We start from the raw sequence: 23,085 nt of genomic DNA, 5'->3' as shown, positions 1-23,085 counted from the left end.
TCAAAAGCTGTGCGCAAAAGTAATTATTTTTCCGCGTAAATGTAATGCACCGTGTATGACAGCCTTAATATTCTGATGTATTTATGTGTTTTTAATTCTCAATTTTAAACAAAGTTTTCATGCGAATAGCAGCTGACTTTATCTTACACATGAACTCTGTTTAAAGTTGTATTATATGCCGATTATTGGTTCAAATGACGACTTCGTTTAAAAATTAAAATCTATTTCAGCTTTAAACAGAAAGATACGATGACATCGAATAGCATTATGGACTTTATGAAGGGCTTCAGTCACGTGGTTGCTAAAGAAGGAACTGCATTTATGGAAGTTCTGTATTTTTCTCCAAAAAGGTCCACTGATGAGTTGTCGAAGAAGTACTACCTGTATATCCTGCCAATTCTGCTCGTCATTTTTATAACTTGGCAAATAATTTTGCTTCGGTCACTAAAGTCAAACGACTTTATAAAGAAGAGTGGTATTATGGCGATATATACAAGCCTTGATCTTGTTTGCTTTGTAATACAAGACATAACATTAATATCAGCTTTATCTCTAAAAGAGAATTACGTTCAGTATGAATGCTGCTATGTATTTGAGATGGGGGCTACCTTAATGCCAGGATTTCTATTTTCATTTTCCCAATGGTTAAAAGTTTTACAATCATTCCAGAAATACATAATTTTGGAAAAGCCGTTCACTTATAAAAGCTATTTTACTAACATCAAAGTTGCATCTTATGTAACTATAATGTGTTTTTTATCTTTTGGTTTTGCCGTCTTTCGTTTTCTTTTAATAGATTTTGAAAAGGTTTTTCATCTTGATAAACAAAGTGGAGAAGTGATCGCTGTATGCAGGGATGCTTCATCTTTTTCTAGCAAAAATAAGAGAAATGAATTCGGATATAAATTTCTTCATATTACAGAAATTGTGTTTTCTGGTTTCCTACCTGTTTTATTTTTTGTTGTTTTAAGCATCCTCACGATTTGCAAATTACGACAACAGATGAAATTTAGAAAGAATAATAACATAACTAAATCTAATATCGTTTCTTCTTTGGAAAGGATATCAATAATTACAACAGCAGTTACAGCTTTCTATGTGATCTCGTCTGCACCGACTATTATATTTCCCTTGCTTCAAACTATTTCCGAAGAATCAACGCTCAATGATTTTACTCAATATTTATCAATAATTACTAATATTTTTAATATTTCCAACACTCCAGTTACATTATTTATGTTCAGCTGGCTGTCTATGCCGTTTAGAAATACTGTTAAGAAAGTGGTCCATGTCTTATGTACCTTCAAGTCGGAATCATTGCACAGTGCAAGTAAACAAAAAATAGATTCGGGTGAATAAGGATTAACATCCGCCACTGTAGATATTTTTTAGAATCTCCTTCATATTAGCCATCGTTATTTTAAACTCTTTTGAAATGTAGGGAAACTTGACTGTGATTTTGGTGTAATTAGTTGGAATTGGAAAAAAGAGGGATGCATGCAAGTAAACTGGAATCTTATTTTCGATTACATCATTGTATTGTTAGATGTACTGGTATATATTTGTATATTAATGGGATGCACAGATACCCAGATAGAGAGTTGATTCATATTATGATTAGATCTAATTCCATGTACATATACATTGTTTGCGAAAGGCTACTTTTGACTTGAATATCACTGAGGGACAAATATTTTGACAATCTATTATACAAGAAATCCCAGTTGTAATATAAAATATTCGGTGTTTTGTTTTCAATTTATTTGTGATATATTAATTCAAAATATTGTAAATATTTCATTACTAAAAAATAGCCTTATTTGTGTTTATAAATAAATGATTGCAGTTAACTTAATTCTGTTAACTATGATGTATTGTTTGTGTCATTATTATTAAGTACAGGTTCCATTGTTACTGTACAAAAACTGGATGATATGTCAGTGTTATGTACCTTACATGTACCATTATGTTTTGTAATGACATGTTGAAAATCTTTTTACAAAAACTGATTGTATTTGTTTTTTTCTTAAAATCTTAGACTAAGGTCCATTTATAGTATTATGTAATAAAGCTTGAAGACATACCGCTCTTATAATTCATAGCCCAGAGCATTCCTAGATAAATTTAAAAAAAAGATAAAAGAAATAAATATGGTTGACGTATTTTATTTGTTTCTTTGTCATTTTTACCCTGAGAGAAAACAATGGAGAAAAAAAAAATCCCAAACACCGATGAAAATTCAAAACGGAAAGTCCATAATTTAATGGATACTACTGTCATATTCCTGAATTGGTACAGGCCTTTTCTTAAGTAGACAATGGTGGATTGTTTAAAGCTAGTTTTACAGCTAGCTAATAAAACCTCTGACTTGTTTGACAGTCGCATAAAATTCCACTCAATTTCTATGTTTTATGTTGCTATATTCCTTTTGTAACTTTATTTATATATAGTAGATCACTAAGTTGACAACTTCTATGTCATTGAGTTTTCAAACAAACGATACCACATATGCAGTTAGATTTGTCCAGTATCTTGGCTTACTTTGACATTGACAGCGAGGGGCGGGTTATGAATGTTTGAACTTGTTTAAATGTGTAAACAGCATATAGGTGTATATCCCACTTGATAAGATTTGCTAGGACATGTATTTCTTTTAACGATTTCCTTAAAAGAGCTTATGGTTATAAGAAAAGTATTGAGCTGAGGGTCCTATATTGGTAAAGTTTAATATTTATCTTTTGGAAAATCTTGATTGCGTGTTGTGGATAAAATATATTGTTCCCTTACAAACCGAAAACCTCCTGCTTTTCCTCGTCGATAAAACAATCAAAGGGGACACATCAGACATTGTGTTGTTACGAGATTTACATATAAGGTATATTCGCGTGAACCACAACATAGCATAATCAGTCCATTTCAAATGTTGCATTGCATGTAATGACAACGTTGCTTGTTCAAACAAAAATATTAGGACAGTTTACCATCGTGAGAGACCAAATGCCGAACAAAAAAAAAATAAACTTTACACCGAACCCAAGCAGTCGGCGTATATAAATAACTCAATTAAATACCAGCGTAAATCAGATAGTCGTAAAGTGTCTAAGAACTTGAACCAGTTCTAACTGAACATGCTGGTAGTTGTTTTAAAACATCAACTTAAACGAGCTGTCCCCTGGCTTGAAACATACGCTCAAGGTCTATATATATCTTTAACAATCTATAGGGATTGTACCAAAAATCATTAACAACCTCCACCAAGGTAATACTGGTAGTCTTTAAACTTTCGAGAAATATGTCTTGTTATTTTTTTTTTTTTTTACAAATTGTTTATTTATATTACATGATTGATATCAAGTGTATATATGTGTGGTGTAGTGGTTAGCGCATCGGACTACTAACACAAATGTTCGATCCCCGTTCGGCTATCCCACGAAATCATTGCCAGCATGGTATTGAGAAACGATGATAGTCCGTCGGAAGGAGACGATAAATAACCGACCCGTGTTGAGAGAGAGCCATGTCACTTTCACGTTAAAGACAGTCACCCTTGTAGATTTCGAAAAAGAGCAGACTAATGTCGCTGCAAGGCAGCACTCGCACCCACAAATAGGAAAGGAATTTTCATAAGGTGCTATAGCTTGTAACCCAATCCATTATAAATAAATATGTATAAACTATAACTGTATGTATATTATTGGGCCTTATAAATATGCAAATACTTATTTCGATTAATCTAACATTTTATTGTTCCAATAACGTAAATAAGGTTCTTTAATATACAATTGTACATGTGTAAGTGATCGCCATAAAAAAAAATGATACAAACAGCATTGTAAAAACTATCTGATATTGAAACCTTAACCATGTGTTTAACTTAATTTTGATAAAAATGCAATATATATATATTTAAGTATAAGTGTTCAAACTAAAACATTAATAAAAAAAAGGTAAATTCGCTTCAACTTTATTTTCATGCAAAGGTACAAAAGCACAAATGATATTAAACATTTGTAGAATTTCAGAAATGAGTTATTAAAAAAAGAAGTGAAGCTAGGCTAGTTTGACCTTTTTTATTTCTTGTTTCGATAGCGTTGCTTTACAAATATTTAGGCATGATAATTTCAATTTGAACATAGAACTTAAAATACATTAATAAACCTTTGATCCAATTTATTTATTAATACCAATAAGGAATAATAAGTTTCTGCGTTTCGAAGTATATTCTCTGGTCTTGTGGATGATCGACACTTGTAAATGTGTTTGGGATATTTTGCTATATATTTATTAAGTATATATAGTGTGTACCAATATAACTTGACAGTACACTGTGCTATTAATTCAAGTTGTTCAATAACACACAAAAAACACTATTGATGTCAATATGATAATAATGATAACTGAAAACTGATTTAATATTTATAAATACTTATAAAAAACATATTTACGTATCAGTTATTTTTGGTATTATCAACTTGAAGATTATAAACAAAAGGCTCAAAGGAGACTTAAATGTGTCACCTTGAATATCACAATTAACAATTTAACTATGAAAGATCTATTATAGCTCATCTCATCATGATATTTTTGTCAGGCGTTTAATACATGCATTAATTAATATTCATAATTTATAAATTGATAAATTCAATGAGACGAACTAAACTGATTATAAATTAAAAACTTATTATACAATTAGATCTTAAAATAAGCCACTGTTGGACAATATTTCATAATTCAAACTATAATCAGTGTCTAAGGGCGGCGTTTTTATTGTTAGTTTCTCTATAGCTCCCATACATGTATCAAACCTCGCTTAGCAGTCGTATGATTTATTTGTTTACTAATGCTGATAAAAAACAAACATTTATATTACTAGCATGATTCTTTTCGGTTAAATAGATATAGGAAGATGTGGTGTGAGTGCCAATGAGACAACCCTCCATCCAAATAATAATTTAAAAAAGTAAACCATTATAGGTCAAATGCCTGAAATTATCAACGATCATTATTTAGTTCTCACAGTATATACCATGATACAGTATATAAATATTATATACAACGACGAAAACTGTCAGTTACATGTGATTGTCAATGTCCAATAGTTGCAGTTATAAAATTGAGAATGGAAATGGGTAATATGTCAAATAGACAACAACCTGACCATAGAACAGAAAACAGTAGAAGTTCACCAACAGGTCTTTAATGCAGGGAGAAACTCCCGCAACCGAATGCGTCCTTCAGCTGGCCCCTAAACAAATATCTATACTAGTTCAGTGATAATGGACGTCATACTAAACTCCGAACTATTATACACTAGAAACTAAATGTTTATTGTATACGCCATCCAATCCAAACCTCTTATATGACCGTGTTATATTCTTTATTATAAAACCTTTGCTCCAAAAAAAAGTAAAAGATTCTTGACAACAAATGAAAATTATCTTTTTGCTTGAATTATTTTAAGTATAAAGGTCACTAGCTATCATTAACAAAATAAAACCATTATCAGTTTAATGGAGCTTTGCACCACAAATACGATTCACTAAAGCAGTCGCTGTGTTGAGAAGATTTGAGACCATAATTAAAGATCAAGTTATGTCACAAAGTAAGTTACTACACAAACAGGATTTTACTATTTTTTAAATGCCCATTTATTTAAAAGAAGAAAAAATTGCACGTTTCAATCCGGTAAAAAAGCAGATACAGAGATTACGAGTAACCCTATCATTCTACCACAAAATGTGCGTAGAACACCACAAAGAGAAGAAAAACAATGAAGGAATGATGAGTTAATCTTGTTAAGGTTTTGGCTTGAATCGTTAGATACCTATTGGAAGACGTGTTTCGACAATTAATTATACAGTGGTTAACATTTATCCAGAAAAAAAGTACACGTCTGCAAGTACCAACTATGCTTGAAATAACAGTTTTAAAAAAATGTGATTTGTGACTTGCTAAGTGTCTAGTGACATATTTTTAATGCATATTCGATGAATACCCTATTACACAATGGGTGTATAATATCAATAATAAAAACGTGTATACATTTTCAATTGAGCATTATAAAACATATGATACAATTATCCATAACAATGTAAAAGTTGATATAAATAACACGTTTCCTTTTCTAATACTGTTCGCTGCGTTACAGTCATTTTTCTCACAAAAACAAATTCGTCCTGTACCAGGTCTTGATTCTTCCATACATACTAAATGAATAGTCATTAAAATTCGCAGGTTATCTGAGCAAGTACGTTGATATCTGTACACGCCTGGAAGAACATAAAACATATACATAATTATAAAACTGCATTGAATTAGATAGTCAATTTCTGCAAGACTGTCTATTTTTCAAATACACATCTAATTCACCGTTTAGTCATATTGTCTATTATTGTGGCTTTATAGAGTGATGCTGAGTTTTATTGATCATGTATTTGTTATTGAACTGATCACGATATAAAAGAGATGGATCTAGATATAAAAAAAACTCCCGAATTGACCCTAGTTGCGTACTCTTCATAATCTTAACGAAAACATTCAATGTTTCCTTCTTTGGACGAAAGGTTAAAATGAGCTTTTTAACACTCTAACTTAAAACACCATTCACATAGATCACAAGAAATGGCTACAAGAAATGTGTACTACTGTTTTTTTAAACTTTAGTTGAATTTTAACAGATATATGTACCAAGATGGAGTAAATTAACAATTTGGACATATCGTTACAATATCTGAAAATCATAAACCTCACGATTCCAATCTATAACAGTTACTGTTTATCATTTGGCCTGATGACCTCAAAAACCAATAAGGCTCGTGTATGTTAAGATTTGATAAATGGTTCAAAAGATATCTACAAAGTACTCAACGGAGACACATCCAGCAATGATTGGTAAAGATCTGATAAAAGACTAAAAAAATGTTGATTGAAACCGAATTTTCTCAAAATTTCAGTTGATGAACAGATTTCTTGATCTTTCACTTAATGACTTTAAAAAATCAATAACAACATTCTTCACCTCAATGATGATTGCTTATATTGAAGTTACGGTTCAGAATATAAATTACTGAAATAAACGTTTTGCCCCAAATTAGTATACCAACTGCTGCTGCGAACTGAAATTTTGACCTTTTTACTTCTTTAAAATAGTGGACTTGTTCACCTCATTGGATTGATTAATTTATTGATTGGTGTTTAACACAACTTTCAGAGTTATTGTGGTATTTAATTGCAGCCAGTTTTTTGGGTGGAGAAAGCCGTTTTGCACGGAGAGAAGCACCGACCGTCAATCTTAAAACTAACAATCCTGGTAAATTAAGATTGGAGTCGAGCGCACCTACCACGTGCGGAATTTTAACTGACAACATGAGTATTGACAGAAGTTCTATCTGAAATTGTGACGTCATTATATGAATGTCTTGTCAATAAATAAAGTCTTATTCACGATATAGCTGTTATGCACTGATGCTTCCTGAAGCAATTGGAAATCAATTAACTATATTGTATGCATGAAAATGTCATTACAACTTTCTGTCAGCAACTTATTATTGATCTTTAATATGACAAATTATAACATCTAAACGTTTCTGTAGAGTCGGCTCTCCATTTATACTCCTTGCATGAACCTCGATTGAATTACTTATGACGTTTAGTTAGTGTTGACGTTTTCAATAACACGTCCAATAGGTTTCACAGGGAGAACAAAAAGGCTCTTGGGAAAATGTCTTGACAGGCAGTAGAAACGATATTACATCACGAAATCACACACAGACGGTGACCTTCGATAGAATTATACAGCATTTCATTATTACAATTGTGATTACACGCAAATAGAACTTTCTAATCTAATATATCGATATTAATCAGCTATAAATCTCTGCTAAGTTAAACGTTGCATGTGATTTAAGCTATATGTAGTGCTTCTATATGTCAGGAACCAAATGATTATTGGGTGTTGGGGGTAATTAACCAGTTGGTTTCAGAAAAGTCTTGTGCAGTAAGATGGTGGGAGCCAGACAAATCTATTGTAATAAGACAATTGCTACCACTGTTCTCCATGTTTCCAAGCACACTAAACGCATTTTTTTTTATATATATAATCTTTACTCCACTCGCATCTAACGCTCTCTGTTTTGTTAGGAAGGAGACCATTTTCGATTAACTTAGTTCTCTTTACAATCTGATAAAAATACACAGATTATGTGTCCCAGTTTTGCTGACAATGATCTGACAACATTCTTCAATCTGTTTTGATGTTTATCAAATCAGCCAATTAAATTACTGCCTAGTACATATTTTTGAATGTATATATCATTATGTCAAAACCAGAGGATCCCGAAAGACATTAAAACAGAAAGTACGACAGAGTGTTTTCATATCCTTTCAAAGTTATCGAGGATGATTTAACAAAACAAAAATGGGGGGGGGGGGGGGTGTTATACACGTATGATTGGGAGAGTTCTATGTTATATGTATAGTACCTCGTTCATCCCAGGTTGAATAATTCAAGCAATATCCAATATATATTATGGTTTATATTATTTTGAAATTTATTAGAATGTTCACATCAGAACATCAATACATATATATTGAGAAACTTTAAGAATTACCAGTATAAAGGAATATTGAGTCTTGTGTAAATATACTTACCAGGGACAGGCGATCGAACCCATTTGACACATTGTCCACGACAGAGAGTATGGTTGACGCTAGGATGGCTTCCGTTGAAAGGATCTCCACAATAATTATTACTGGAATGCGAGTAAGATAGGCAGTCATAACATTTGACAGGGTCGGCATATCGCCCTACTAAAAAATCAAAGAAAAAGATCAGTTCTGCTTGTAATTTTATGCGTAAATATACAATAAATTATATAACTTACAGGATTATACATGCATCTACGGCGTATATGATACAAACATTTGCTTGACACCACCACAAACGTTATACTCTCCCAAATTGAATGTAGACTTCGATCTGCTGGTTTGTTTGGTTTTTTTTTATCTTAATTTCATTCAAAAGTTGATTCTTTTGGATAGCTTCACATCCAAAGGCACTTGTCTCAGGATTTTTTTCCTCTATACCTTAATATCGGATTTGTCCCCCTGAAACAAGTGCCTGTGTTCAGATCGTGCTCTATCAAGAGTCCTTTACACATCTTACTTTGAACTTTATCCGTATTCTATGTGTTGCTTTGTGTTTCGCGGAGACCTTCTTCGACATATGTTTTTTTTTTCATCCTCAATATATAACATATTTTACATAACTGTATATACATTTTTTTAATTATGTCTTTTTCTGATTGTTGCAAACCCTTCGGTGATCATCGCATGTTGAGTTAACACCAAACAAATTTGAGATTTTACGTTTCTTTGGTCTAAGTCAACCATTGATTGTTTTTTGTGTGTTTCAATAAAGATCACCCTAAGGCTTATAGTAAGTTACACCCCCTTATTTGCCGAAAGACAATGTTTTTCTACACTCCAATATAAAAAATCAGAAGGAATCTGGTTTATTTACATCAACAACAATTTTAATTTTGACCGAAATAAAATTACTAGTATTATTTTCAAATGTGTGATGTTCCAACACATTACAAACTAAGTATTCAAACACTTAAGATGTAGAATCGTTATAACAGTACATATGTATAAGAAAAGCCTGTATTGGAAATTTATATTTAAGTCTCCTTCCTGTATAGTTCAACATCAATAATCAATACACTTCACAATGAAGATACACGGTTAAGAAATCTTTCCGATACTAATTTGAGAACGGTATTGACATTTTATTTGTATTTGATGTAGATTCGGTATTCTGAGAGATATATATAATGTAATTGGCGAAATTGCAAGTTTGATGAATCGGGTCCAAAGAACAAGTTATAGATATATTAACAGTATAAATAAGTGTGGAAACTCAAAATTTGAGTTAACTATTGTGCTTTATATAGATTATAGGCTATTTCTGTACTTAAACATTTACTGAATGAATTCAAGTTTAAATTAGATAATTGTATTGCAATAGTTTAAAAAAAACAGGAAAATCTTTTTTTGCGGTTTTGATAATATTTTGAATACATATTGTATCATAAGGTCATGTATAATAGAAATCAAAAGATATCGGGTATCCATTTATGACACACAATCAGTTCATGCATTTTCAAATAAAGCCGTTAATTGGGAAACTTGGAATTTTCAAAAATTCAGAAAAAAGTAAAATCCCAAAAAATACTAAACCGTCCGAGGAAAACTCAAAACAGGAAGTACCTAATTAAATGGCAAAATCAAATGGACAACTGTCATATTTCTGACTTGGTAGAACAACGTGTTCTATGGTCTAGATTTAAACGTAACCCATGATGCCTATCAATGTAATAGACCACTTTCGAGTTATGTCCTTCTATTCACCGGACAAGTTATAGTGCCGTTATGATGTTATTTACCAGATAGAGGGGACCGCCTGTATCCTTGCACTATTTAAGTTCACCAAGCGTCTTCGTGAACGTCATTATGCTTGATACAGTAGAAATGTGGATTTTTTTTCATTTTTGTACTGATAACTACAATTCCCTAATGACATCACTGCTAATTATTAATTACAAGTTTAATTTGCAGAATAATTCGTGCAATATAGCATCATGTTTTTTCAGCCGATTGCTCAACATGGGAAATACATGTAAGTCATTCTGTCCCTTAACGCACGAATGGTGTTCACTAAATCAAAGCTGTTGCCGGAAATGCAACGAACTCGACGAAAGTGGTATACTCTCCCATGATCTGTCCCTCGATTGTTATTTTTTTTTTTGGATGAGACAACACAGTAGTTTTACTTACACGTCGCCGCATGTGGACAAGAATATGCTGAAACTCTTGGGCCACCTGATACCGTTCCAACTTTTTCCCTTATTTTAGGGGGATGGGGAGGGGTTATGGTTGCTGAATTTTCAAGTAGTGTTTTTTATTGTAATATTTTTGGCTGTCTCATTTGACTTATTAGTTTTGATACTCATGTTTGGTATCCCCCACCTCTGTTTTAATTCATGAATGTCATAAAGCCGAACTGGTTTTTCAGTAAAGTACATTTAGGGGGTAAGTATGGACAATTTTTCTCATTTGCGAGTGAGATACACAGATTGTGTATGTTCACGAAAGGCAGCCAGTAAATCCATGTGCTAATATTTTTACTTAGTGTGTAGTAAATGGTATGAGTTTAAAGGCACCAGCTTCTTACATTAATAAATCAGGTAAGAAAAGGCTTTACTCAAAAATCAGGAGATTGAAAAAAAAAACATGTTTACTCTACGATAAAGATAATCGATCTAGAATACCGTGTGAGTACAAATTATGCCAATGACAGAAAGCATATAAATAATGTTTTTTCCTGAAATTTAATGCGTTTGAAGCTATAAGTGCATTTGATACCAAAGGAATAAATTTCAATTACTAATAAGTATTTTTAAATATTATTAATTCGTATATTTTAACAAATTTGATTCGTTTAGGGATAGTCACATGTTAAACTATATTTTCGAAGGTAGAGAGAAAACGGCGGATAGCAAAAAGCATATTGACCGGCAAAAAGCATATTGCACGGTTATTTTTAGAATATCTAAAAACCGATATACTTTGTGACGTCATGAAATGAATTTCAGGATATTGTTTAGCGTTTTGAAACAAATGATATCTGTGATCGATTATTTGACGAAAAAAATCTTCAAATACATAAGATGTCAAAAAAAAAGTAAATGAAATAACAACTAATATGTTGTTATTGTCAAGGAGAAAATGTAATATCTATAAAGTTCCAACGAACCTAAATGACGATTTTGATACAAACATGGTCGGAAATTAATAATATAACAAATATAGCCTTTGTATGAGGTCAATACAGGATATATCGACCCAAAGAAGTATATCGACCTCGGACTTCGTCCTCAGTCAATATACTTCTTTCAGGTCAATATATCCTTGTATCGACCTCATACAAAGGCTATATTTGTATACATAATGATTTAAGTCACTTACCATCAATTGTTTCAATTCCATCGCTGGTTAAAACGAAGCAAACCATTAAAAACACTGAAATTGACATAGAAAACTGTATAAACAACACACTGAACACAGCTACTTCTTAAATAGTCTTATGTACAATTTTGAGCTAAATATTCCCACTTTTTATAAATTTACAGAAATAATACGGTGTCTATATTTTGAATGCATTCCATAATTCTGCAATAATTTGTAAACACTTTAAATTTAAGTGTTATTCATAAATCATTCATGCTTGAATTAATGTCTACTAAAATTATCCACCTTAACGTTCGGTATCCAAGGACTTTCGTACATGTTTCCGGAATTACAAATGTTCAAATCTTATATGTATTTAATCCAGAAATAATCGCATAAACACAAGTCTTTTTTTAATTAAACAACGAATCACATTCATATAAGATTGAGGACGATTAACAGATGGTCCGAGGTTAGTCAGTTCTGTTATCTAGATGCATATTTATGGGTCCAATTGTATATTATACAAATAGCAATATTCACATCACAATAGCATATATTTCGTTTCGGTCAATAGACCTATATAGACAGCATGTAGTTGTAAGAAGCTGACAGCTGTTCAATTAAAAAAAACTATTTTCCCTATATGATATAACAATGTATTATAAATTATTTTTGCATCGAGAATTTGCTTTGCGAATTAATATTATAAATTAATCAAACCGAATGTCTCCCAGTATTGATTTGATATCGTACGGATAGTAATAATTTAATTGTTCATCTGAATATGTGTTATTTTGATTAATATCTGATAATGCTTCGCTTCATACTGTTAATGTAGATTGCATCAGCAGCTACATGTATATGAGTCTATTTAACGAAACAGCACAAGTCACACTATATCACGTGTGCTTTGAATTGGTGTCTTTGCTAGAAAAGAACGTTATATTGTCTAGTCTTTGTGATACTTTAATATCTCGCATGTATAAACGGATATATCTGATAAAGACATCACAATTATATAAGAATAAGAAGGCGTTGTGGTGTTCAAAATTATTTTCCAACTATCTACTTAAGTCAGCTGACATATTGCAATATACACGTATGTGTTTCTTTTTCTTTCCAGTCACATGTTTAATAATCCTACGTGTCAAAGCACTTTAGTACAGTAATATAAAATTATTTCTTCAGATTTTAAGCACGTTGTCTGTAAGTCCAGAATTCAAAAACACTGATCAAATTTAACAATATGAAAAACCAAATAACCGGTTTTCACAGAGGACGGAATAATCCAAATGTATTTTGCACTATGAGTAATATTATATTTCTCCAATCTTGCACGCGGTCGTCTGCTTTCTTAGATGGAATTGATTTGGTATAGAATTCTCTGAGAGCTTAGTCGTGTCATTAAAAAGACAAGGAAAAACGATATGTGGTCTGTAACTAATTGACTCTAACGAGAATACTCACGGCAGTAAACATACGACCGACAGTCTAAATTCAATTTATATTGGCGTTGAAATAAATGATTTAAATTGTTTTGTTCTGTTAACCATTGTCAAAGAGAGTGTCAATAACCCGTTACTATAATATTTTCGATTTGTCTTTTTACTATAATTATAATCAGTGTGTTTTTATAGAACTTTATTTGAGTGTGTTTTGTGGAGTAAACATTGATTTTACGTAAAGATTATCGATATGGTACATAGTATGAATTCATCTGTATAAAGTTTTTGTGAATAGACATCTATTTCCGATAATGACTTAGTTTTAGATTATGGTGAAATTTCGATTTAATGGATGTCAACTTTAACCCTTTTACAATTGTCAGTTACAAGAGTAATCAATTACCAAGGGAAGGAACACACACTGATTTAAAATCGATATATTACAAATATATGACATATGACAAAACTGCTGAGCAAAACTAAAGAATATGGATAGTTGTTTGCATTATGTCCAGTGGTAAATGTGTCATGCATATTCAAGACATGTCCAAATTAGTTTTGATACAAATCGATAGGTCCTACAATGTACAGGTGAACAGGGATGAAGGTGTGGAAATTTGAAATATCACCTTAAAAAGGCGGTATGCTTGATAGGGACAAAACATGTGCCTTGGAATAGGCCACCAACGGACTCCATATATATGCTTGAAATACTCGTATATAGTATAATATATCGTACAAAGAGCGTTGTATACCCTTTACAGAGGCATCAGATGTAATGTCCCATTCACAGCCACAGACGCCCAAATTTATCTTTGGTTTTACTGCAAGAACGGAAGTAACAAAAAACAAGGATGATCAAATATGTCTGAGTCAACTCTTTGCGATTCTGTAAAGAATATATCAAGGAATAAGCCAGAAAAGAATTTAACTATAAATAATGAAAATTCTTTATAATTGTTCCATGAATGAGCATGTGTCCTTGGTTAGGACAGGGTTTGTGCCTTCAACCATGTTTAACCCCGCCACATTATTTGTGTGTCTGTTTCAAGCTTGGAGCCTGTAGCCCCGTGGTTGTCGTTGGTTCGGTTCATGTCTGTCATATTTGTTAATCGTAAATTATTTTGTTATAAATTGAGCCGTTAGTTTTCTCAGTTGTTTCATACTTTTCATGATGGGACCTTTTTGCCAAATAAACGGTATGGGTTTTTGCTAATTGTTGACGGCCATATTGTTGGCTATAATTGCTCACATTACCTTTATTTGAACTTTGGTTAACAGTCTCATGGTACCATGAAGGTAAATGTTGATCTTTGGGTATAAAATTATACAAAAAATGTATAAGCCAATTGCTTTAATATGCAAAGTGTTGAAGATATGTATCATCTGAACATAGTGTGTTGATTTTTTTTAGCAAAATATTATTGTTCCTGGCAATATGTTATAAACTTATAAATGTATTTTTATCAAACAAAATCTATATCATTAGCTGGAAAATTGTGTAATTCTTTGAAATCCGATTTGTAGATTAGGTCACCTCTCAAATTGGTTCAATGAATATGTCTGTGTTGCTATAGCTTTAAAATAATGATTCCTCCTGTTCCTTCATTTAACTATAATATCATACTTTTTAAACCCATACTTTTATTCAATTGATTTTTAAGTTTTACACCTACATTGTTAGACTTTTATACATTATTTATCTTGTCTTGTCTTGTCTTCGTTGTACCTAATTATTCCATTCACTGATTCAGTCTTATTCAATGCCTATTTTTCTTGTAAACTGTTTCAGGGCTAATTGGGACTTTGTTATCAAACTCTATTAGTTACATGTATAATTAATATGCTGTCACTATTAAGCGATTTATTTTTTGTATAAAAAGAAGTTATAAATCATGTGTTAAGGGGGTATTAGATCAATCGACTGTTTTGTTTTCTGTATAAAAAAATATAAAACACTGTGGCTTTAGTTTGTTATAAATGTTTAACAATACTTATTGAATCTGAATCTACAAAAACAACTGTAACAATTATAATAGGTCACTGTAAAAACAATCTTTTTTTAAACTAGATTACTAGACTTGACAAGTGAAACATATTTTGAAATTTGATAAATAATAAGGTCGTACGGTTTTACATAGGTGAAATTAAAAAAATCTAGAATTAAGAATTGATACTTTGAGTCAGAAGACCATTTAGTTAAGGAACAAACTAATGTAAAAATTGTGATAGGTTATTCAAGATTTTTGGATTTTTTTTAATGGCGGGGAAAAGGTTAACTTGGGCTTTTTCATTATATCTGCATTGAAATAAATTAGGTCTTAACTTGATCGAATAAAAAGAAATCTAGAATCTGCTTAAATTTTGGTAAATGACTTTTTATAGGCTATTCAATTGTTATATGAAAAGAAAAATGAGTGTTGTGGAGCAAAATATTTTACACTCACTATGTCTCGTAGAGAAAAAAAACCAAAGGTGTCCGAAAAGCTGACACACACTCCTTAACCTGACCTTAGTACGTCCTTGAATGATTCGGAACATTAAATCAACTGACAACATCTACTGGTGAATCTTTAATTTTCGAGAAATAAGATGAGGATAGGTCAGAACCATTCATTTGGTTTTTATAAACCCTGAAGACGTTATCGGTTCTGTGCTATGATCTTTATCATTAAGAAAAGTTACAAATAACCAATATTCCGTATATAACAAGGCAAATCATAATGCCACAAGAGGTATAACTGATGTTGGAATATTTCCCATGATAACTGAAAATATTGATTATGATACCTAATAAACAAAGCATCAACGAGAAAATTTACATCATTAAATTTGTTTGTCTGCAAACTATTCCTTTGGGACAAACGGTATCAATTCGGGAAGTATTTTTTACTATCATAAGGTAAGAGAGTAAAGAAAGTTCGGCCTGAGTATCATTCTTATACTTCAAACAAAATGTACGAAAAAGCAATATAACAAAAATACTGAACTCCGAGGAAAATTCAAAACGGAAAGTACCTGAGGCTAATCAAATGGCAAAATCAAATGAAAAAAACACATTAAACGAATGGACAACAACTGTCATGTTCATGAATTGGTACAGACATTCTTAAATGTAGAAAATAGTGGATTGAACGAAATTCAATAACTTCAATGTCTACACGAAACATTCATCTCTCATCATTCGTCCAAAATAGGCTTGCAATTTTGAAGCAAACATGGCAACCGATACAATGAAAACACAAACAGCAAAAAATTACTAGCAAATACTGCAGTTTCAATTATTGCGCAGGTGGAAGATAGGTCCGCTGCTGTATGCCCTGAGGTAATCGATGCCCTCAGGTAATCGTGGTAATAGTGCCCGTATGCGTAGTAATAACATGATCTAAAAATAGAATAAACTAAAAATACATTATTCTACTTTCTATTTAGACTAACAATACACAAGACCGGTTTAATAAAGGTTACCCCAGGTAATCTGTTGTGTTATGGAAACTGGCTCAAAAAAGTCCACACGAATCTTATGTATGAAAAATGGTTTAATACTGAAAGTGACTTTGATATTAACATATTTTATTTATTAAGATAGGAAAAGGATTGCGCAACAGGCACATCATATAAAAGCGCTCTCTCCATATTACATGTACAAGATATAATTCAATTATCAACAACTGTATTTAAAATAATGTAATATATATTGCAATTGTCAAGTTTTACGACTCTACATTGATATATTTTTATTTTAGTTGTTGACGTTTTAGGTGTTGAAGCAGTTAAATTCCATACACGGATGTTATTGTAGATAAATCCTTTATATAAGAGAATAAATGTATTTTTTTATGTTTCAAAGAGAGTAATGCGCGATGTTTGTAATCATAGATCAAGAAGACATTCATTTAAAATAACGACAGCTAGGTTACGATAAGCAAAAACATTGCCGCCATCATTAACTTAATTCTCAGAATTCATGTAATTAATACAAGAGTAATGAAGGCTGAGTATGATCATGCTGATATAAAAGTAACATTTAAGCCTTGGACTTTTATAGACAATTCTATATATTTCATATTTATATTATAGATATTGTTCAAGTTATTTCTTTGCATTTCAATTGTTAGAGATTTCAGATAAAATAGATTGCATTCATTTTTCCGATTAAGGATATCGAGAGTGGAATGCCGACATGGTCAAAGCAGACACTTGGATATTGGGATCTGCCGATTTTTTACATGACTCATCCATACCAGTAACGTCCAAAGTCAAAAATACCAAACCAAGCCAAGAGTCATACGACATAAAGGTGCATAATAAAAGGGAAAACTGTAAAGTAAGTCAAAAGATACGTTTACAAAGTCCGAAAATCGTATGAGATTGGCAAGTAGTGGTGAACATTTGGTTCCAATAGAAATGCCGACAACCTGCTGGAAATTGTACTACCAAATTCAGCAGATATGTTGCCAATGAGAAACTCGAGCATATTGATCACTTGTTCTAAGGTAGAATGTATAAGGTGTGTTATTTTCGGGCTAATGTTTAACAACATATGCCACATCATATTCCTAAAAAAATAATTTTTCGCGTGAGGTCTTATGTTAATGGAGGAAATAATTTTGAATTGTTCCTTTTAGACGGGTTTTCAATTTTTCATTTAGAATACGGAAGTGGATGATTTAATATTTAACATTTGAATCGTTTGAAACTAATGCGCTCGAGTTTAACCAAGGGAACATACTATATAACATTAGTCCACATTCATAACATGCACGCATATTATAAGTAATAATATATACAAATAACAATAATATGTATTTGCTGATGTCAGTGGAGCTTTTTGAAAAGCTCATACTTGTATATAATTAATTGCTTTCCGATATGTTACTAGTATTCTGTATACATGAAATTTAATATAATACAATGATTCTTTCTGAACTATGTACTTTTAAGAGACACAAATTGATTTAAAATGTTTAGTGTATGAACTGTTGTTCTTGTAAATATGTCTATGGTAGAATTTCATGTGCGAGTGATAATTTCCATTATTTCCAGTATTAAAAATGATGTATCTAGCATTTCTATTTCCAGAGATGCAATCAAACAAACTTTTGGGAAACAAATCTATAAACGTGTATGTTAAAGTTCCTCCCACGAAGTTTGTTTTGACAAAAAAAAAACCATATTTGTTTTGCTATCAATATTTCAGTTTTAATAATATCAATCTTGTACAGTTTCGCGAAGACAATTACATTTTCTTAGTTGATATCAATTACAAGTATCGTCCTGAACATGCCTGAAATACTTGCCACTGGACGCAACCAACAAACAATCAATCAATTACACGTATTACCGATAACTCTGTGGAAAGCGGCTGTCTGCAATTTAAGTTACCTACATCCCAACATTGATACCGATAAGATTGAATTTTACAAAATTTCTGACGTGAAGAAATATTAAAGACTGTTGAAGGTCGTTCGGTGACCGATATCTCCTTAAATCGACTTCAGTTTGACTCTAATTCAGTGTTGCCTCATTGGCAAACATATCACATCTCCTTGTGTAATATAATATGTTTATATTGCAAACTATAATTCTATAAATGTTTGATTTTCTTTCAAAATATGAAAACACTATATTTAACTATCGAATTCAGTTTTTTAAAGTATATATTTGATTAAGTGTATTGATATTTGTGTAATTGATTGATTGATAGCTGTTGTTTGAATGACGCAAAATGACACCTGCTTAAAGTTTACTATGATAAGTTTTTTTAAATATTAACTTGGAATTCGCTCGTTACTATAATGTATAGGTCTAAATTCAAAAATGAGTCGACGTTAAATTCCTTGCTATTCATTGGTGTTCTCATGGAAGCACGAACTTGGGGAGACCCCGATGACGTTGCTTTTTACGAAGAGTAAGAAGAAAAATGACGTTTACGTATAAAATTTAAACACACAGAAAGACCAGTCGCAAAAGATCATTTGTTTTTCTTCGGTTTGAATGTGTTGCTAGGTTAGTGTTTGTCTTCAAATATCTTTTTATCTGATGTTTTACACGTACGTAGTTCTCGTGTTCTCGTGTGTTTTTAGACTTCTTCGTCTTTAATTTGATGAGACGAAATCTTTAAAAGTATACAAAAAAAAAAAAGATACTCACATATGAGAAGCTGGCATAAAAGTTTCGTAATTTCCATTGTATAAACCATGATAGCTCACTCTCCATATTGCTCATTAACGAAAATTAATTCGTTTCCATAGCTGATTATAAAGTTTTAAATCATAAGAAACCTTGACCAACTTCTTAACACATTTCACTGAATCAAAGTGCCATCTTCTAATTCCATCGATGTCAGATATCTAAACAGGATGTAAACAAATTGCTCATTTCTCAAAGCATTTATCATGAATGTGTTCCCCTAGCATACAAACATCAATACAGGTTCTACTAAAGTTATGTCTTACTGAAGCAAAGATAAAATATTTATTGAATTAATAGGTTGGAATTCATACAAGGACGCAAAAACGCCATTATAAGTCCCAAATGGTACCATTTACAGCCATATACACCGTACTTTGTTGATGATCGCCATTATTGATAAACAAGGTCAGCAAAATCTATAAATGGTTAACGCTTCAATGTTATATCTGTTATATTGACCCGTTTTGTTAAATAATCAAGATGATTCCCCATCCTTAGGCTGGTCCTCTCCCCTACAACATACGGGTATCATATCTGTTGGAGCCAAACAGATAAAGGACAGAGAACCAGTCTATCTTCATCATTTGATATATTCTCTGACAGTTTCATTTGTTAACTATTAAAATGTAGGCCAATCAAAAATAACAATATATCAAGAGTACATATCGTCTATTCAAACATCATACAGCGTTGGTGGTAGGTTTGCTTCGCTTTCGCTAACAAACGAGCCGTTATTATTAAATATGGTTATGTAGTATGATACTATGAATGAAACAACTATCCACAAGAGTCCAAATGACGTACATTTATACAATTTTAAGTCTGTATATGGACTTCAACAATGATCAAAATCCATAACTTGTAGTCAGCTATGAAAGGACTCGACATAACAAAATGTGAGACAATTCAAACGGAATACCCAGCGGTTTAGTTGTTAAAGAATATTAGAGCGTCATTTATATGTTCATGGTCATTGATTATACAACAGATTCAGTCTGTATATAATAATAATATTTAGGAGGAGAATTTTTCAAAAATACGTCACTTGAGGGAATGTATTTTTTTGTCAAAACTGATAGGTGAAAGAAATGCACTTTTTTTTACCTATACTCCTCCTAAACATTATATATCTATCGAATGGATGTCAATTATAATTAATAAGTAATTTTAACAACGTTCTATTTTAGCATATAGTTGCCCCAATTAACAAAAACACGAAACATGAAAATAGTTGTCACTGAAAAAAGACATCGACACAAGTAACCAAATGACATCTAGAGGGCAAAATGCTCTTTTGCAATGGTCGGGTGTCTAAACAATGCCCAGCCTTTAGATCGTCCCCAGTCTATAAAAGTTGAATCCAAACTATAATACAGTAACTATTATTGCACTTAATTCTCCAAATTACAAAACAAAACCAATATAATATTGACAAATTAATGGAAGAGATTTAAGATTAACTTCAAAATTTAAGTTACAAGTCCAATTTGAACTTGAAATGCGTTGTACTTCAGGTTGAAATTGTACTTCAGGTTGAAATTCAAAATGGTTTCAGTCATAGATATTTTATACGAATACCCAAGCAAAGGAGAAGGTAAGTAAGACCCCTTTTCGGCCCCAAAATACAGCAGTTTTACAAAATTGTTAAAATGTAAACTTTTAGTTATTTATTGGAAAGTAGAATGCTTCTGCTACATAAAATGGACTGTTTTTGACAAAACAATACATATATATCGAGTGCATCAGGGCCGTAACTAGGGTTTGAATTCAGGGGAGGCAGGGGTTTGGGGGCCGCCGACTGAGGCCCCCAAGAAAGAGGGGTTGGGGAGCGCAGCCCCCCGCCAATTTTTTCTCTCAGTAAAATGGCTAAAAATGACCCGTTTTCCTTCCATTTCCTTACTTTAAGAAACATCAGTATTGCTTGAACCTGGAAACATTTTTTATGCAAACAAGCTGAGATTGCTGTTCGGGGTGAGCCAAGGCTCCGTCTTGAAGGCCGTTGTTTGACCTATAATTATTAACATTAAATACATTGTGACCGCGGATTTTTTTCACAATATTGCTAAAAATCACCCGTTTTCCTTCGATTTCCTTACTTTAAGAAACATCAGTATTGCTGGATCCTGGAAGCAATTTGTATGCAAACAATTATTATCTGTATTTAAAGATATTGTTAGAAATCAAACTGGTAAGTTTAAAAAAAAACATATACAGCAAGATCATAGAACGCAAGATTTTTTTTTGATCGAGGACCTTGAATTTCAATATTGTTGAAAGCTGATCAGACATGTATGCAACTACAACCAGGGACTTTCTATACTAGTATATACTTAGTTAGAAAGTCCCTGCTACAACGAATGGGAGTGTTTAACTACTAAGGCATTGACCATAATGTTTTCGTACGATTGGGAGACGTTAAGAGATGACCCAACAGCAGATTCAGCCGGTAACGAATTTCCGATATCATAAAAGATTCACAATACAAAGGGAACTTCCTCTGCTTAATTGAGCCCCTAAATAAATGTGAATAGTTAAGTTTTATTCAAAATTGTCGAAAGCATTGCTGCAAAGTTTCATATGTGTTCTCGAACGAATACTGCATAACAGACGGGCGGCCACATGAAATTTAAAAAAAAAAATACTGAAATGGTTCACTTTCGATCAAAAATCCGGAAAATAACAGATATGTCACGTATTATGATAATACTGTTAAAACTGTAAACTTGTGTTGTTTATAATATAAATTCAAGTTCTTCATGTACATATTGTCAGTATTTCATTTTATTACTTAAAAAAAAATTGGTGTAGAAAATGCAGGGGAGGCAGTTGCCTCCCCTGCCTCATAGGTAGTTACGGCCCTGTGCATCGTTTTACAACGAAAACCGTTTCAAATTTAACTATAAAAATGCTAAAATTGTGACGATTTCAGTAAATTAGCATAACATGGAAACCGTCTCAAATTTAACAAAATTGCTAAAATTGTTCGTCACAATTTTAGCATTTTAGTTAAATTTGAGACGGTTTCCGTTGTAAATGAAAGTGGCCGCATTTGTGTTCATTCTTAATATTAAAATGTAAGTTGTATTTAAAGATTATACCGTAACATAGATTAAGGTTGAGGATGAACATGGATGCGGCCACTTTTATTTTTTGACAAAAGCCATCTGAAAAGTGACATTTTAGGGCATATTTGATAGATTTTTCATATTTAAGCTTGAATCGTAGCGTTTTTAATGACGAAATCAGTTAAAATCTTCCGCATACACTAATTGAATCAACTGAAATACACACTTAAGTGTTTAAAAAGTATCAAAAATCTTTCGTCAGATAAACCTGATATTTAAGGCCTAAATCGGCCCTTATCGGACCTACTCCTTTCTCTAGAACTGTATTCCGAAGTGCGTTATCGTCAAAATATGATGTGACCACTTTT

The 23,085-nt window shown here is 32.0% G+C and overlaps 1 protein-coding gene across 1 annotated transcript; it reads right to left on the bottom strand.

Annotated features, from left to right (window-relative positions):
• Nucleotides 1-3,719: 3,719 nt before the first annotated feature.
• LOC143064045 (UPAR/Ly6 domain-containing protein qvr-like) lies at nt 3,720-20,014 on the bottom strand. Its single transcript, XM_076236554.1, has 4 exons — nt 19,611-20,014; nt 12,028-12,081; nt 8,650-8,808; nt 3,720-6,269 (listed from the first exon to the last, which is right to left on the bottom strand). The coding sequence occupies exons 1-4, from the start codon at nt 19,657-19,659 to the stop codon at nt 6,058-6,060; spliced, it is 474 nt and encodes a 157-aa protein (XP_076092669.1). The 5' UTR covers nt 19,660-20,014; the 3' UTR covers nt 3,720-6,057.
• Nucleotides 20,015-23,085: the final 3,071 nt, after the last annotated feature.

Source organism: Mytilus galloprovincialis, chromosome 2 (genome assembly GCF_965363235.1).
Source record: "Mytilus galloprovincialis chromosome 2, xbMytGall1.hap1.1, whole genome shotgun sequence".
Taxonomy (NCBI): domain Eukaryota; kingdom Metazoa; phylum Mollusca; class Bivalvia; order Mytilida; family Mytilidae; genus Mytilus; species Mytilus galloprovincialis.
Note: the sequence above shows the minus strand (reverse complement) of the source record. Positions and strands in the feature narration are given on the sequence as shown.